The 13,445-nt window shown below is 44.8% G+C and overlaps 1 protein-coding gene and 1 long non-coding RNA gene across 4 annotated transcripts in view; one reads left to right on the top strand and one right to left on the bottom strand.

The window, feature by feature from the left end:
• The window catches only part of NF1 (neurofibromin 1), a 96,427-nt gene extending 89,386 nt beyond the window's left edge, over positions 1-7,041 (top strand). For both annotated transcript variants that reach the window (XM_019471807.1, XM_019471805.1), the window contains one exon: positions 2,069-7,041. In XM_019471807.1, the coding sequence (XP_019327352.1) occupies positions 2,069-2,211 (143 nt within the window). In that variant the 3' untranslated portion in view covers positions 2,212-7,041. The remainder of the gene's footprint in view (positions 1-2,068) is intronic.
• Positions 3,778-10,603, bottom strand: LOC109279426. Of its 2 annotated transcripts, none has more exons than XR_002086167.1 (3): positions 10,459-10,603; positions 9,819-9,980; positions 3,778-9,032 (listed from the first exon to the last, which is right to left on the bottom strand). It is a non-coding gene; the product is annotated as an uncharacterized LOC109279426 (long non-coding RNA). The 2 variants fall into 2 exon arrangements; XR_002086166.1 differs by lacking the exon at positions 10,459-10,603 and adding an exon at positions 10,120-10,201.
• Between the last annotated feature and the right edge of the window lie 2,842 nt (positions 10,604-13,445).

Genomic DNA, 13,445 nt, shown 5'->3' with positions numbered 1-13,445 from the left:
TTTTTTTTTTTTTTTTTTTTTTTTTGTTTTTTTTTTTTAAATTTTTGTTTTTTTTTTTTTTTTTTTTTTTTTACTTTCAATTTGGCAGGGTTTAAATCATTATAATTGGTGCCTACACTTTGACACTTAACTCTTCAAGTGAATACCTGCCTCAGTTCTATTTCTGCTGCATGCAAAATAAGTCAGCTAAGCCTTTCATTCCTCCTGGCAATGAGAGAGAGTCCTCCAAACATTGATTTGTATGTTATGTATTTTTAGTGATCTTTGTTTGTGAGCCAGGATTCAGTGTTGAGGGGAATTTTAGGTATTTGAATACACACGAATCTTCTTTGGTAGCAAGAATCAGCCTCTGCCATTGCAGCAGAATTCTGTGGTTCAGAAACAAACCTTCCTCACTCTGCCATTCCCATTTAATAGCAGTCTGATTTTTGGCTGGAAGAAGCCCACAGATTTGACAGCCTGACAATTCTCCCTCCTAGAGAATGCAAAAGCCAGAAGAGACTTGAGTCAAACTCTTTCATTTGCTCAGTCTTCTCAAAACTAGAGCCAGAAAGGGCTTTGTGGCCTGGAAGACTTTAGTGTTTTCAGTGAGTACGGATGCTGGTACGAATGCTTTGAGGATGTAGGGGAGCCCTTCATCTGCCGTGTGAACGTTTGTCTGTGCTATTTCCCCTAGTAAATAAAATTCCTATTTCTGTTTTAAGAGCTGACTAGGTGAAGTTGGTGAACAGTTCATACCCCTGTCTATTTTCATGTTGTTGTAGGAAAGTAGCATAGATTGAAACAGATCAGCCAGTGTCCATAGGCCAGAGTATTTTTGTCTTTTATTGTTGGAGTTAAACTAACAGCAAATTCAATCTGCAACTTTAAGGGGCGGGGGGAAGGTTATTTGAACGAGTCATGTTGAAATGTGATAAGCTATGTGTAGGTGAGCGCGTAGAGCTGTGTGAGCAGGCATCGCACTTTAGCATGTGGAGGTGTTTCATCTGGTCAAAGTCCGGGTTCTCACTGGAGACGGGGTCGTACATCTGGTCCTGCAAAAATTATTTTTCATACTAGAATACTGCAATGAAGTAGCTGTATCACATTTGTCATGTGTGAGACATCATCGACAGTTAAGATTGTGTTACATCTGGCTAAAATGGTGTTCTGGGCCTGGCTGGGGTGGAGTTGATTTTCTTCATAGCAGCTGGCATGGGGCCGTGTTTTAGAGTTGTGACCAAAGCGGTGCCGAGCAGCGTTGCGCAGGGCAGGGCCTGCTCTGACCCTCACTCAGCCCCCCGGTGAATAGCCGGGGGGTGGGCAGTAGGCTGGAGGGGACCCAGCCGGGCAGGTGACCCCAGCTCACCAAAGAGTTATTCCGTGCCAGACAGCGTGGTGCTCAGCAATAAAGAGGGGCGTTGGGGAGGTTAGCCATCTTCCGCCCGGGAGCTGGCTGGGCACTGGTCTACCCATGGGGGTGCTGAGCGTTTGCTTTTGCATCACTTGTTTTGCTTTCGTTCATCTTCCACAAATCCCTCACTTAACTAGACTTTTTATTTTAATCAGGACACCAAAGTTTTCTTGCTTTCACTCTTCCTTTCCTCTCTCCCTGTCCCACTGGGTGGAGGGGAATGAGCGAGCGGCTGTGTGGTGCTTACCTGCCTACTGGGGTTAAGCGACCACAAATGATGTTATATTCTTTTTTTAAAAATACGTCATAACCAGGTTCTGCAGCGCTTTCCCAGGCAGGCGGCACTGCTGCTGGTTTGTGTTGCCAAACGCTGTTTTGAATGAACCACCACTTGTCAGCATGGCAGAATTCAGCAGTATTTGGACCACGACGTCCCCTCTTCATCCAGACTGTTGACACCGCTGCAGGCGGGTCCCCCACGGCCGGCCCGCCCTGGCAGGCGGGGCTCTGCCGACACCTCCCTGGCCCAGAGGGCACCGTCGCTTGTTCCTGCCGCTGTTCTGCACAGGGGCTGGCGAGCTGGCCGGTGTGTCCGCAGAAAAAGCCGTCCTTAAAGCGTTAAGTTGCAGGACGGCCAAAGCGGTGAGGTTAACCTCGGTCCTTGTGTTTCCCCAGGGATCGACAAGGAGAACGTGGAGCTCTCGCCCACCGCCGGACACTCCAACAGTGGGAGGATGCGCCACGGCTCCGCAAGCCAAGTGCAAAAGCAGCGAAGTGCTGGCAGTTTCAAACGTCACAGCATCAAAAAGATTGTGTGACTATTTCTTTTTAGGTTTGGGGTTTTTTTTGGGAAACTGACTGACACACGCGGGCCTCTCGCAAAGGGCACTCCACCGGTTGTGATGCTGCACTTAATTTTTAAAGTTCCCATCCTGTCAGCCGTGTTGCCAGATGATCAACTCTTGAAACATTGCCTGAATTTTAATGCCTTCATTTCTTTTCTTGTTTTTGATTTAAGCCAGTGTTTCAGAACCGCTCCTACAGATCCTGACGGACCTTGTAGCCGAAGGAGGTGTGGAGTTCTTTAACACTGCGGAACGGTCTCTTGTCCAAATACGAAAGCCATTTCCCATAGACAGTTCTACCTTGCTTCTGTTACCTGCCTTGTTTGTTTCTTCTCTAAAGGAAAGTGTTAATCCTTAATCCTGTTTGCACACTTTTCAAGGTAGTGGCTTTATGAGCCGGGGGAAGTTACTATAATCCTGGTTTTAATTCAAACCTGTAAGATTTTTAGCTGTGGACTTTTTTTTACCATACTTAAAAGAACTTACGATAGCTGCAGTACAATGAGCTTAACCAGAAGTGGTGGGTTAGATTAAATTTATAGTAATTAGCAATAAATTTGAGAAGACAAGGAGGCTGCATGAGTCTCTTTCATTCCCCAGACCATAGCTTCACATACTTGGACTGTATATGGACCAGACTGGACAAACTGGCTTTTTTCCAAAGCAAATTTTTTTTTGCTGTACTTTAACTGCACTAAAAAAGGTTGTATAGTGGAAAGAAAATCGTCGAGAACTGACTATTATGCTGTCATGGGAGCAGCGTTGAAAATCTATTGGTTCTTTTTTCCATTTAGCGTATACTTTAGTTTTGCCCTTCCCAACAATATGCACCTTCGAGAAATTCCTGGCAGAATAACCAGTGGGGTATGGAGGGGAAAATTGAATGAATTAACTTCCAGCTCTGGGAGGTGGTGTTTGGCAAAGCTGCTTTTGTGCTGCCCAAGCAGTGATAGAAAAACAGCAATGTTTGCTTAAGGTACATGAGTTGAACATAACTGACACTGTGTCAAATCCAGGTTACGTTTGAATGTTTGCAGTGCAATTCCTGGTATCAGTACAGACACCTGCAGTCAAACCCGTCTTGCAGAACTTCCAAGGGGTTTCAGTTTGCAAGGGTTCGTACTTGGGGGTTACACAAAACTGAAGTTGCTGTCACTGTGAAAGACTTGTCAGCTACAGTCGTGCATCCGCGATGGACGACTGTGAGAACATGCTGCTATGTTGATGACGTGTAAAGGTGCGGCGCTGGGTGCTGCCGATGCTGCCTGCACGGACTGAAAACGTGCAGAGCGCTTGATCTCGGAGGCGAGCAGAAGTTCTGACAAAAGGGCCTCTCATCTGGGTGCTCACTGGAGGGCTGAGCAGGTCTCCTGCTGAAGAACAGTCAAACTTCCCAGGGGTTTCAGATCCCTGTTGTATGTTAGAAATTAACAATCTCTAAGTGGCTTTAAAGGAAAAAAAGTGTATCCACTATATAAAATGAAATCCTCTAGTGCAATTTTGTTAGTGGCTTTCAGTAAATCAAACTCCACAGCTAAATTATTAGAGAATGGTACAAGTAAGTGTTCAGATTTTATTGATATAGCACATAATTCACATGTATCCACACAGTAACAATGTAACATTTATGTAAATAAAAATACCTTTATTGTATTGATTCATAAAATAACAATTTAATTTCTTTAATTTGTTTACAGTCCTGGAAAAACTATGAACACAAACGTAATATGCAAATAGTTTGCCAAAACAAGGGGAAAACTTAGAATTCGCAGTCTTGAAATAGATACGTTGGAAAATACGAAGACTCATGGAATTAACCAGTTTTTTTAATTCTTGGTCGTGTAGGAGCTGCAGTAGAAATGTGGTTACTGAGCTGATGCAGAACTGTGAAAGGGATCGTGAGGCTAGAACTGCATGCAGGGGTAGAGCAGTGACTCGTGCCGTGTCCTGCGCCGCTACGCATGCAACACGTTGGGAGTCACCGATTTAAAAACCGTTCTCATCTCATACATCAAATTGCCAATAGCCGCCTTCAGCATCGCTGCCAGTTTGCACGTGGTTGTACTGAATCAAGCGAAGTCCAGCCCTTTCCGTTTTGCTGAAGACAATGAATTGTGGAAGCCTGAGCATTTGTAGTTAGGAGGAAAAAAGAATCTCTTGTAAAGGTAATTTGCTGTTAGAAAAATACAGCTTTCAGTTGTTTCTCCTACGAGCAGATTTTCTTTAAACAGAAATAGTAATTCCAGATGAACTACCAAATTGGTTTTGTTTGGATTGGGTGCATTTGAGAGCAGCTTTTTCAATATTTTGCATTGCCTATATAAAAAAAAAAAGTGTCCCTCAATTAGAATTAATGCATTCTTTGAAATACATACAATGCGAAATCAAAATGGACAGCAATTAAAATTACCTTTCATCTGAGAACTAGAACTACTCCAGGCTCTCAGTCCCAGCTGAAAAAACCTGCTATCTTCATAAAGTAAGTCAACAAAATTTAATTTATTCTATTTCCTGGAAGGAGGGGGCATCATTTAATGTTTTCACTGCATGGTTCAGTGAGAGGACCTGAACTTTCTTAGAGCAGGGGTGTCAAACATGTTAGGTCATGGGGGCTGAATTTGGGTGTAATTACAGTCGATGGCCAAAGTTTAATTTGGAATCACGTGTGCCCCGATACACAGGAAAGTCATCCCCCAGTACCAGTAGCTGGGAAGCTTGTGCTTAGATCAAGGGGAAGACATGGCCTTTCTTCAACGATTAAACTTCTGTTAGTAATGAGCTGTTCAGTGCCTTACTGTCACGTTCATCACCTAGCCTGCTCCCTGTAACGGCCATTGCTGCTGTTTTGCCTTTCTGTTTTCTTTCTCACATCCTCCTTTATTTGTTCTCTTCTCCCGTTTTGAATATTCTCCATCCTGCTCCGTTTCGTTCCTGTGAGCACCACTCAGTTCCCAGCCCAGCCTGCTCCTGTTCTCTCCTCATCCTGTTACTCTGTTTATGCTCGTAGTGATCAGCAGGTGGTTGCTGGTGACGATGTGGGCTTGAAACTTGATCTAGCGAGTGGGAGACAGATCTAAGAGTTCCGACCTTCGCATCGCTGTTTCAGGCAGCCTGCAGACGCGGGCAGTCACTGCTGCGTGGGCTACTGCAGCCGTGGAGTCTGCGCACTTTGAAATGAAAACTTAGATTCAGAAAAATCTGGTTTTAACATGCGGACCATGTAACTACATCGTGGGGACTGTATGTTTGACACCCCTGTTTTAGAACACGTTATCCATTACGCACTAACTACAGTTAAGTACTGTAAAGATGATTAACATTTTGTTTGTGTTTGTATTTTCCCCGACTTAAAGATAATTCAGTAGTATTTGAGTAGTGCATAACCTACCTGTTAATTATGCCAATGTTTCTGCTTTAATGTGCATGAGGTTTCCAAGAACAGGAAACATTTCAATTAAGTTTTGTGGACTGAGCACCTGGGAGCGTCCCGGTGCTCTATTCCTAACTGGGTTGTAGGTTTTAGGGCTTTTTCTGTTTCATTCTAAGGTTAATTTTTTTCAAATGTAATGAAGCACGTCTTATTGTTATGCAACAAACTTACCACAGAAAGTCACTTTTCGTGTTGGTCCCACAATTTTTTTTTAATGCCGTATATTCACCTGTAAATAGTTTTTGTGTAAAATTTGACAGAAAAGTATATTTACTACACTGTAAATACATGTGACAATATATTGTATTATTTTGCTTTTTTTTGTAAAGCAGTTAGTTGCTGTATATGTATAACATACAAATTTGATTATTCTAGTGTTAGTAACTGTTAACTACTACTACTCCTTCCTGCTGTTACATTACGTCATTTAAAAAAAAATGCTGTGTACTATAAACTTACACTGTGTATGATATCTTACTATTTCCATTTGGGCCTCAACTTTGAAAATGTTTCCTTGATCCACAATCCTGTTCATATTGTAAGCAAGTGTGCGACAGCTGGCAAGAGCCCGCCTGATTCAAATGCAGTTGGTAACTGTAGGTAAAAATGGTAGAAACCTGGTTTCAGATAATTGTTGTTCACCCCGTTTTCCCCTCATGTATGTACTTTACCTTTTTTTTTTTTTTGAAGTAAAATGTAAATTCAACCTGCTTCAAGTTGTTTGAAGGTCATTCACTTGTGCTGCGGGACGAAGTTGGTGTATTCTGAAATCCTTTTTCTGTTTCTTGTGGCAGTGAGGTTTGGATGGGTCCTTTGGGTCTGACCCAAGGGCCTCAGTGCAGCAGGCGCTGGATCCAGCCCTAGTCCCAGACCTGAAAACCCACTTTCTCTGGGGAAAATTAGAATCCAGTTGAAATCCAGTGTCTTGGATTTGTCTTTCCAGAATGGTGCTTCTCTGTGTGTGTGATCTTGCACAGTTCTAAATAATGGCAAAACTGATTGCCTGCGGGTAACTGAGGACAGAATTTGGACAGAATAAAGCCCATGGTCATGAATTTCATGTCACTTCAATAATATTATCATAATTGAATAATAAATCAGAATATTTCTTTTTAAAATGTAAATTTAATATTTTAATAAAACAGCTGCTTGGTCTTTAAAGAACATTTCAGTATAATTTGTCTATTTGAGCTTTTCTAGCTTAGAAGCTTGAAGTTTCAACTGTCAGGCAACTTTTATGACAAATGGTTAATCAAATCTATTTTTCTTTTAGGGGAATATATTACTTTCCTATTAAAAATGTATAAGTACTTATATTCTGGCTTTGTGAATCGTAAAAGGATGTAAAAACACATTAAAGCGTGACTGCATTGACTTCTTCTGAGACATCTTCTTGTTCCTGCATACTAAACATACCATTAGGCCTGCTCAGTTGAAGACAGACAGACAGACGGGCATATGGAGCAGGTGACTCACCGCAGTGCTCCTGCTGCCAGTAGGGATTGCATGAATGGGAGGGCCGCAGTTTCTGAATTTTTAAATTTCAGGAGCACATTTTCTTTACTTTAGAGGAAACATTCATTAATCCTAAACCAGAAATGGCAGCACTGACTGGAGTGGGGAGCCATACAGGAGATGTTTCCTGAACAGCACTTACTAAATCACTGCTGCTAAAAACATTTTTGAAGTTCCTCTTTTGGACTGTTGAGCTTCCCTGCTACTTGAGAGCACAAAATACACTGTAGCCACAGTGAGGGAATGAAAGGAGAAAGAATTTTATTTTAGTTATGTCTTTATGCAGTTGGAAAAACTATATTTAGGGAAAAAATTGCACCCTTGAAGCAAGCGGTTCTGTCTTAGGAAATAGCTTCAAAATCCCTGCTCAGCTGATGCTGGTGCTGCTAAAGTATTTTACAAAGGAAAAAAAATAAGCCAAGTAAAAATTCGGAACTTTCTTGGGGGGGGTATAAATTCTGTTCTAGAGTTAAGTAGGGTAAAACTGTACAAGGAGGAAGAGAATAAGTTGTTATTCACGGGCAGTAAGACTGGACCCATAATGTGAGTGGCTAATTCCTAAATATTAAGCTGTCTCCCCAACTGGCATAAATATTTCCAAATACCTCTGACTTAGAATAACAAGTCTTCACAATATTCGTATTTTAGATATCCCAGAAGTTTCATACTGAACTTGTAATTCCCTTAATAGGAGACTTAAGCACACTGAAAAACTGCAAAGAAACATGCACAAACATTAGAATTAAAAGCCCTTTCCCAAGGCTGATGGGATGCTGCCCCTAGGGGAAACCATGGCACGAATCTTCTGATGCACTGGATACCTCTGAATGTCAACATCACTGCTAGGATTAGCCTCATCTCGGGCTGCTTCACAACTGTGAGCAGCTGGCTTAAGAAAATGCATCAGATGCTAAGGGAAATAGCTGCCCTGTATGTTGCAGTGAGCTGCTGCGAGGGTGGGGCGAGAGAAGCGTGTCCTGTTCTTTGCTGCAGCTGGTTGACCCCAGAATGGCTTGGAGCCATCTGCAAAGGTGACCAGTGCTGCCATGGCGTAACTGCTGGCGACAGCTACACAAACACCCACATGCATGAGATGGGGTGAAATCTGGCCCCTCACGTCCTACCATAGGATTGAATTCTACCGCGAGTTTGTCACTTCTGCGATTGTCAAATGCTTTTTATTTTTCTATCCTCCCCTTAGGCCTGTCTGTACAGGAAAGGTGGACAGAGAACACATGAACCTAAATAGATATAATGCAATTAGTCACTCGGTGTCGCAAAACTAAAAACTAAAGCCAACCTCTTGCAGCTTTGAAGAGTGCTACTGACCATTCCATTTCAAAGCAACGATGGTTCTTTCCCACTACTAGAGTTCATGATTTATCCGTGTGAATCCTTTGTGTCTTGGAACATTGGTTTCTTCACTTGACTGCTGCTATGTTTAACAAGCTCTCAAATGAAAATAAATCCCAGGGTTGTGTGGGTGGAGAGCGTAGAATAACATCTCCCATGATGTGACTTGTTAAAACAAGTATGGGTTTGTTCTTCAAAGCAGTAATGAAAAAAAAGTCTGATGACTGCATCTTTAGGGATATTCAAATGATAGTGCTATAAATAGCGATGAGTAACTAACTATATGTTCAAGAAAATCCTACTGAACTATTAAATTGTATTTTAATTTTTTTCTCATAGCATACTGTCCTTCAGAAAAAGTAGAAATATCTGTTCCGCTGCTTTTACCCCCAGTTAGCGTACTTAGAGAACGAGGTCTGCCCAGGAGATCCGGGTGCTCAATAGAACACACTGCATAAGCTGAAGAAGAACTGGTCATTCAGATCTCCTCCACGGCCTGTGAAGACACAGGTAAATGAAATGGCCGGGTCCAGAAGAGGTGGATCAGGGACAGGCCTGACCAGGAGTGAGTTTTCCAAGCTCTAGTTTATCAACTCTGCTTCCTGAGGCTACTTATGTTTAAGTTACAAGATGCCAGGCCAGGGGGGCAGGGGATGCCTCTGCCTCTCCTGTTCTGGGCTCCATTCCCTTTGCCTAGTTTGCTTTCTATGAAGTTCCTCCAGTTGCTGGCTGTGCTCCCCAGCTCCTGGCAGTATCAGCCACGGGTTGTTTTCCCCCTGCCCCTTTCTTGGTGATTCCCTTTCCCTTTACTAACTGCCCCCTACCCCTCCTGGAGCTCACTGCGAGACAGCCATTCTCATTTCTGAGAAGTCTGAAGTGCATTTAGTGCAGTCTCAGGCAAGTAAAAGAGAAGGCTTTCAGCTCTCCTCGCAGTGGTAGCACATGCAAAGAGGGTGCAATGAAAAGTTCTGCATAGCGTGTGTGAGACCCACCCAACTGTCTATGAACAGGCATGACTGAACATGGGCCAGAGACAGCACAGAAACAGTGGCTCTGAGCCAAAGAGGCTGGTTCAGAGCAATGCAAAACATGCACAGGCTTAAAGGCCCCACAAGACAAACACAAGTGAGGCCACTGGGGTGGCTGAGGCAGCACAACAAAACAAGGGAACAATGTCTGCATTTGCCCAAAACACTTAGCATCTAAGTCTCCGTGCAGTAGGGATCAAAGAGCAAAGGCTGCCTCTGTGCTGCTGAATCCTGCTGTATGTTGAATTACTCACGTGAAGAGATGCTCACGGAAAGGGGAGAAGAGGCCACCACCAGCTCTGCGTACTCCATCCTTCCAAAGGCTGCACCGACTCTTGTTCGCCAGGGCAGATTCTCCTCTGCTTTCCCTCCAGCCAGGCCCGTCCTTGGTTTTAACTCCTCGTCTCATGCAGTTCCTGAAGGAGGGAAGAATTACTGCTACTCCCTCCATCAGCTGCAGTGCAAACACAGCTGCACTGCTCTGAGGAAGTCCGGCACAGAGGCAGGCACGGCTCTCAGAAGCGACCCAGCCTCTCGCCCACGACAGCTCTCTACCTGCTGGTGGGAGAGGAGGGCTCTGCTGTGGCTGTGGAGCAGGACACTAGAAGCACTGTAGCGTTTGGCATGACGACGCACCCCTTGCTGCTGACAAAAGCAACAGAAGAGAGCAGTTACAGATGAAACCAGGCCTGCGCTGAGCGTGAGGAACCTGCTGTAGCACTCTGAGGGCTGGATCAAACACCCTGCAAAGCAATTCAGCAAGTACACCTCTGTTGGCCTTACTTTTCCAGTTCTGTTTGAGATGTTAATGGGTATACCTGTAATTTACAACAAAGGCACAGATTAAAAAAAAGGCAAGAATAAATTGGCCTCAAGGATGCTGACATACCTTACCTGTTCTTTTCTCGTTTTCAGTAATCCTTTTACTTTGTATGGTGCAATTTTTTCTTCCCGGGAACATCTGTTTGCTTTTTAAATCATCGTGAAAATTGAACTAGCAGGATAGAAAACTGTTGCCCACTCATGAAAAATTCAGAGACATGAACCGTTTCTGTAAGAACGTGACTTGTCAGACACGGAAGCAGTTAATCGTTCTGCTAGCAGTGTCTGTTTTATTTGACATCAGTGTAATTTTTTTATTACTCAATAGAATGTTTTTCTTTTCACTATAGTAAAGCTTATGGACTTTGCTGTAAGAGCTCAGCTATGCACTGCACGCAGAGCAAGACACCGGTTTTGTCCCAAGAGCTTAAGATGTTTATAGTCACCATGTGCGTCTGACACAGGCTGTCTTCGTGACCTTGGACAAACCTCTTACATCTTACGATCAGGCATCATAAAAACCTGAATTGCCCAACTGTAACAGTCAAGGATGGCCGTCAGTTGGCGGAATTCTTAACAGACAAACTTCGGAGATCTTCAGATTAAAGACGTTAAAAGGGCAAAGTCTTTAAAAGGGCATTGTTGTGTTTTTTCCGCTTCATGTGTAGCGCAATTTGTAGTCTTTAAGCAGATATTTATTATTAATTTCTGACTGCTCTAAACAAAAAGATTGAGGCAAATCAGGAACTTTTCACAGAAAAATACTTACACAAATTAGTAATTTAGGAAGGACAATCCTGCTCAAACACGATTCTGTGATTTCTCTAAGTTACTCATTTATACTCTCCAATGTACTAACTGCTTGCTGCATACATGTGTAAATAAACAACCGAGCAGTTTTAACTCCAGCTAGCCTGGTTAGTTAGGCCAATAAAACTACCCTGGTGTCCCGCTGTTAAAGTGTTTACAACAGAGTATTTTCTGCATCATTACATAGCGTAGAGCATGCTGTTTACAGCCAGGCAAGCTCATAGGAACGGAAAAGGCTCTGCAGAATTTAAGACTTGGTTACTGGAAAAAGGAAGGAGGCTAATTTTGGAGTAATCTATTACTTCTAGATGGAAAGGAAGATCAGGCTTTCACAGGTATGCAGGCTGTGAGGAGACTGATGCTTTCCTACACTGCTGCAGCTCCCACTGGTTACCACCAGGAATTACTCTGGTTTATGGTCTCGCTTCTCCTTGCTGTGCCGTTCCCTGCTACCTCTTCTTGCCCCTAAGCACGCTTGCATGAGCCACCTCTCCCTGGCCTATTTCTTCCCTCTGACTTTGTCTCTGAGTTTCCAAAAGATAAAAAAGGAGCCTAAGTTGTTCCGTTGGGAAATCCAGAGCCGTCTCTGTTACCATAAAGACAGGTCCAGTGACAAACCAAGAAGTTTCCCTCTTTGTTGCGCACAACACAGAACCAAACCCTGAAAAAGCGCAGGTACTGCAGTGTCCCAGGGGCCACCCCAGTGCCCAGATGCAGCAGATGCCCTGTGATTTGCAGCAGGAGTGAATACAGCGCCAGGCTGCACAGGAAGGAGAAGCACCCAGAAAAAGCTGAGTCCTGTGCCTTTCCATGCAACTGTGCTGGATTATTTGGAGAGCATACACCACTCCCCAGCTGCTCTTCCCACACAGACCCAGCGTGGAGGCTAAACTCCTCCCCTCCCGGGTGTTACAGTGTTATTAACGCAGAAATTAACAATCATCCCCCGTAAAGGTCAGCGCAGAACTTTTCCCAAGGCATGGCTCCTTCTCAGATTGCTCCAGCCACGCTCCATATCCTTTTCCTCTTTCATACCAGTCTGCTGTGCAAACTCCCAAGCTCCTTAGAATAACTACAGCTATTTCCCACAGTCTCCTCCAAGTGACTTGCCCAGAGCTGTCCTGAAAGCTACTGTCAAACAAGCCCCTACGCCCCTAAGAGCGCTCCAGCGCCAGCAACAACAAGCCGTGCTTGTCTACTGTGTACCCCCCCTAAAGCCTCAGAGATTCCTTGGGACACAGAAATCATTTACACACTGTGTTTTCTTTAGGGATGAAAAAATCTCTAGGGGGAAATGTTGCAAGTATTTAACAATAAAATGAAAACAAAAGTCTCCATTATTTCCAACTTTGTGCTACTGCAGCTAAGCAGTAACCTTGCCTGAACACAGATTTTAATTTCTCATTCTGGTTCAGCCTTGGCAGACAGCAGCTCCAATCCCACATTGCTGCAGCTAACACGTTTGCTGACTGACTAGTATTTCATCACCAGCTAAGCATTTGCAGCATTTGTCTAAAACTTTGTATAAAGCACAGATTCACCTCTGTTTAGTTGTTTGAACAGCACGGTGCAAGCTAGCAGTGTCTGGCTGCGTTAGGAGACAATCAAGAGCTTTGGCTCCGGGGCTGAGATGAACCCGAGGATCCCAGCAGAGAACAGGGTTGAGCAGTTGGAGCGGATGAGGAGGGTGCTCAGACGCAGCCTTTAAGAACTACGAGAGGAAAGAGGAGCGAAGAGCCGTGCCTAGCCTTTGAAGAGGTGAATCAGATACCCAAGGACTGGCCGAAGCAGAAGACACAGCAGGTCCTGCCAGTAAGAGAGGAGGCAGCTCGCCACCTCGCAGGAGCCTCGGGGCAAAGAGCCGCGACGAGGCGGGCCGGGCGGGCGGGGGAGGAAGCGCGCGCCGCGCCGCCGGGCTGGAGGGGGACCCCGCGGGGCCGCGCCACGCCAGCAAGCGGGAAACCCTCTATTACAGCAGCTCCCGGGCTGCTGGCAGAGGCCCAGCCCGTCGCCAGCTGGGCTGCTCCCCGCCCGGGGATGAGGGACACCACAGGAGCCGGCCCAGCCGCCGCCGCGAGCAGGGCTGACTGGGCCTCGGCGGCACCGTTCCCCTCCGCTCGCCTCACGCAGAACGAAGCCCTCTCTGCGCCGAATCCCCGCGCGTACCGAATGTGGGAGGAGCGAGGGAGGCGACGCGGCGGATCGAACTCCCTCCCTAGGCCATAGCAACAAGAACTAACACAACACAC

This window comes from Aptenodytes forsteri, unplaced genomic scaffold, assembly GCF_000699145.1.
Source record: "Aptenodytes forsteri isolate BGI_AS27 unplaced genomic scaffold, ASM69914v1 Scaffold66, whole genome shotgun sequence".
Lineage (NCBI taxonomy): Eukaryota > Metazoa > Chordata > Aves > Sphenisciformes > Spheniscidae > Aptenodytes > Aptenodytes forsteri.
This window is presented reverse-complemented; position numbering and strand designations above follow the sequence as displayed.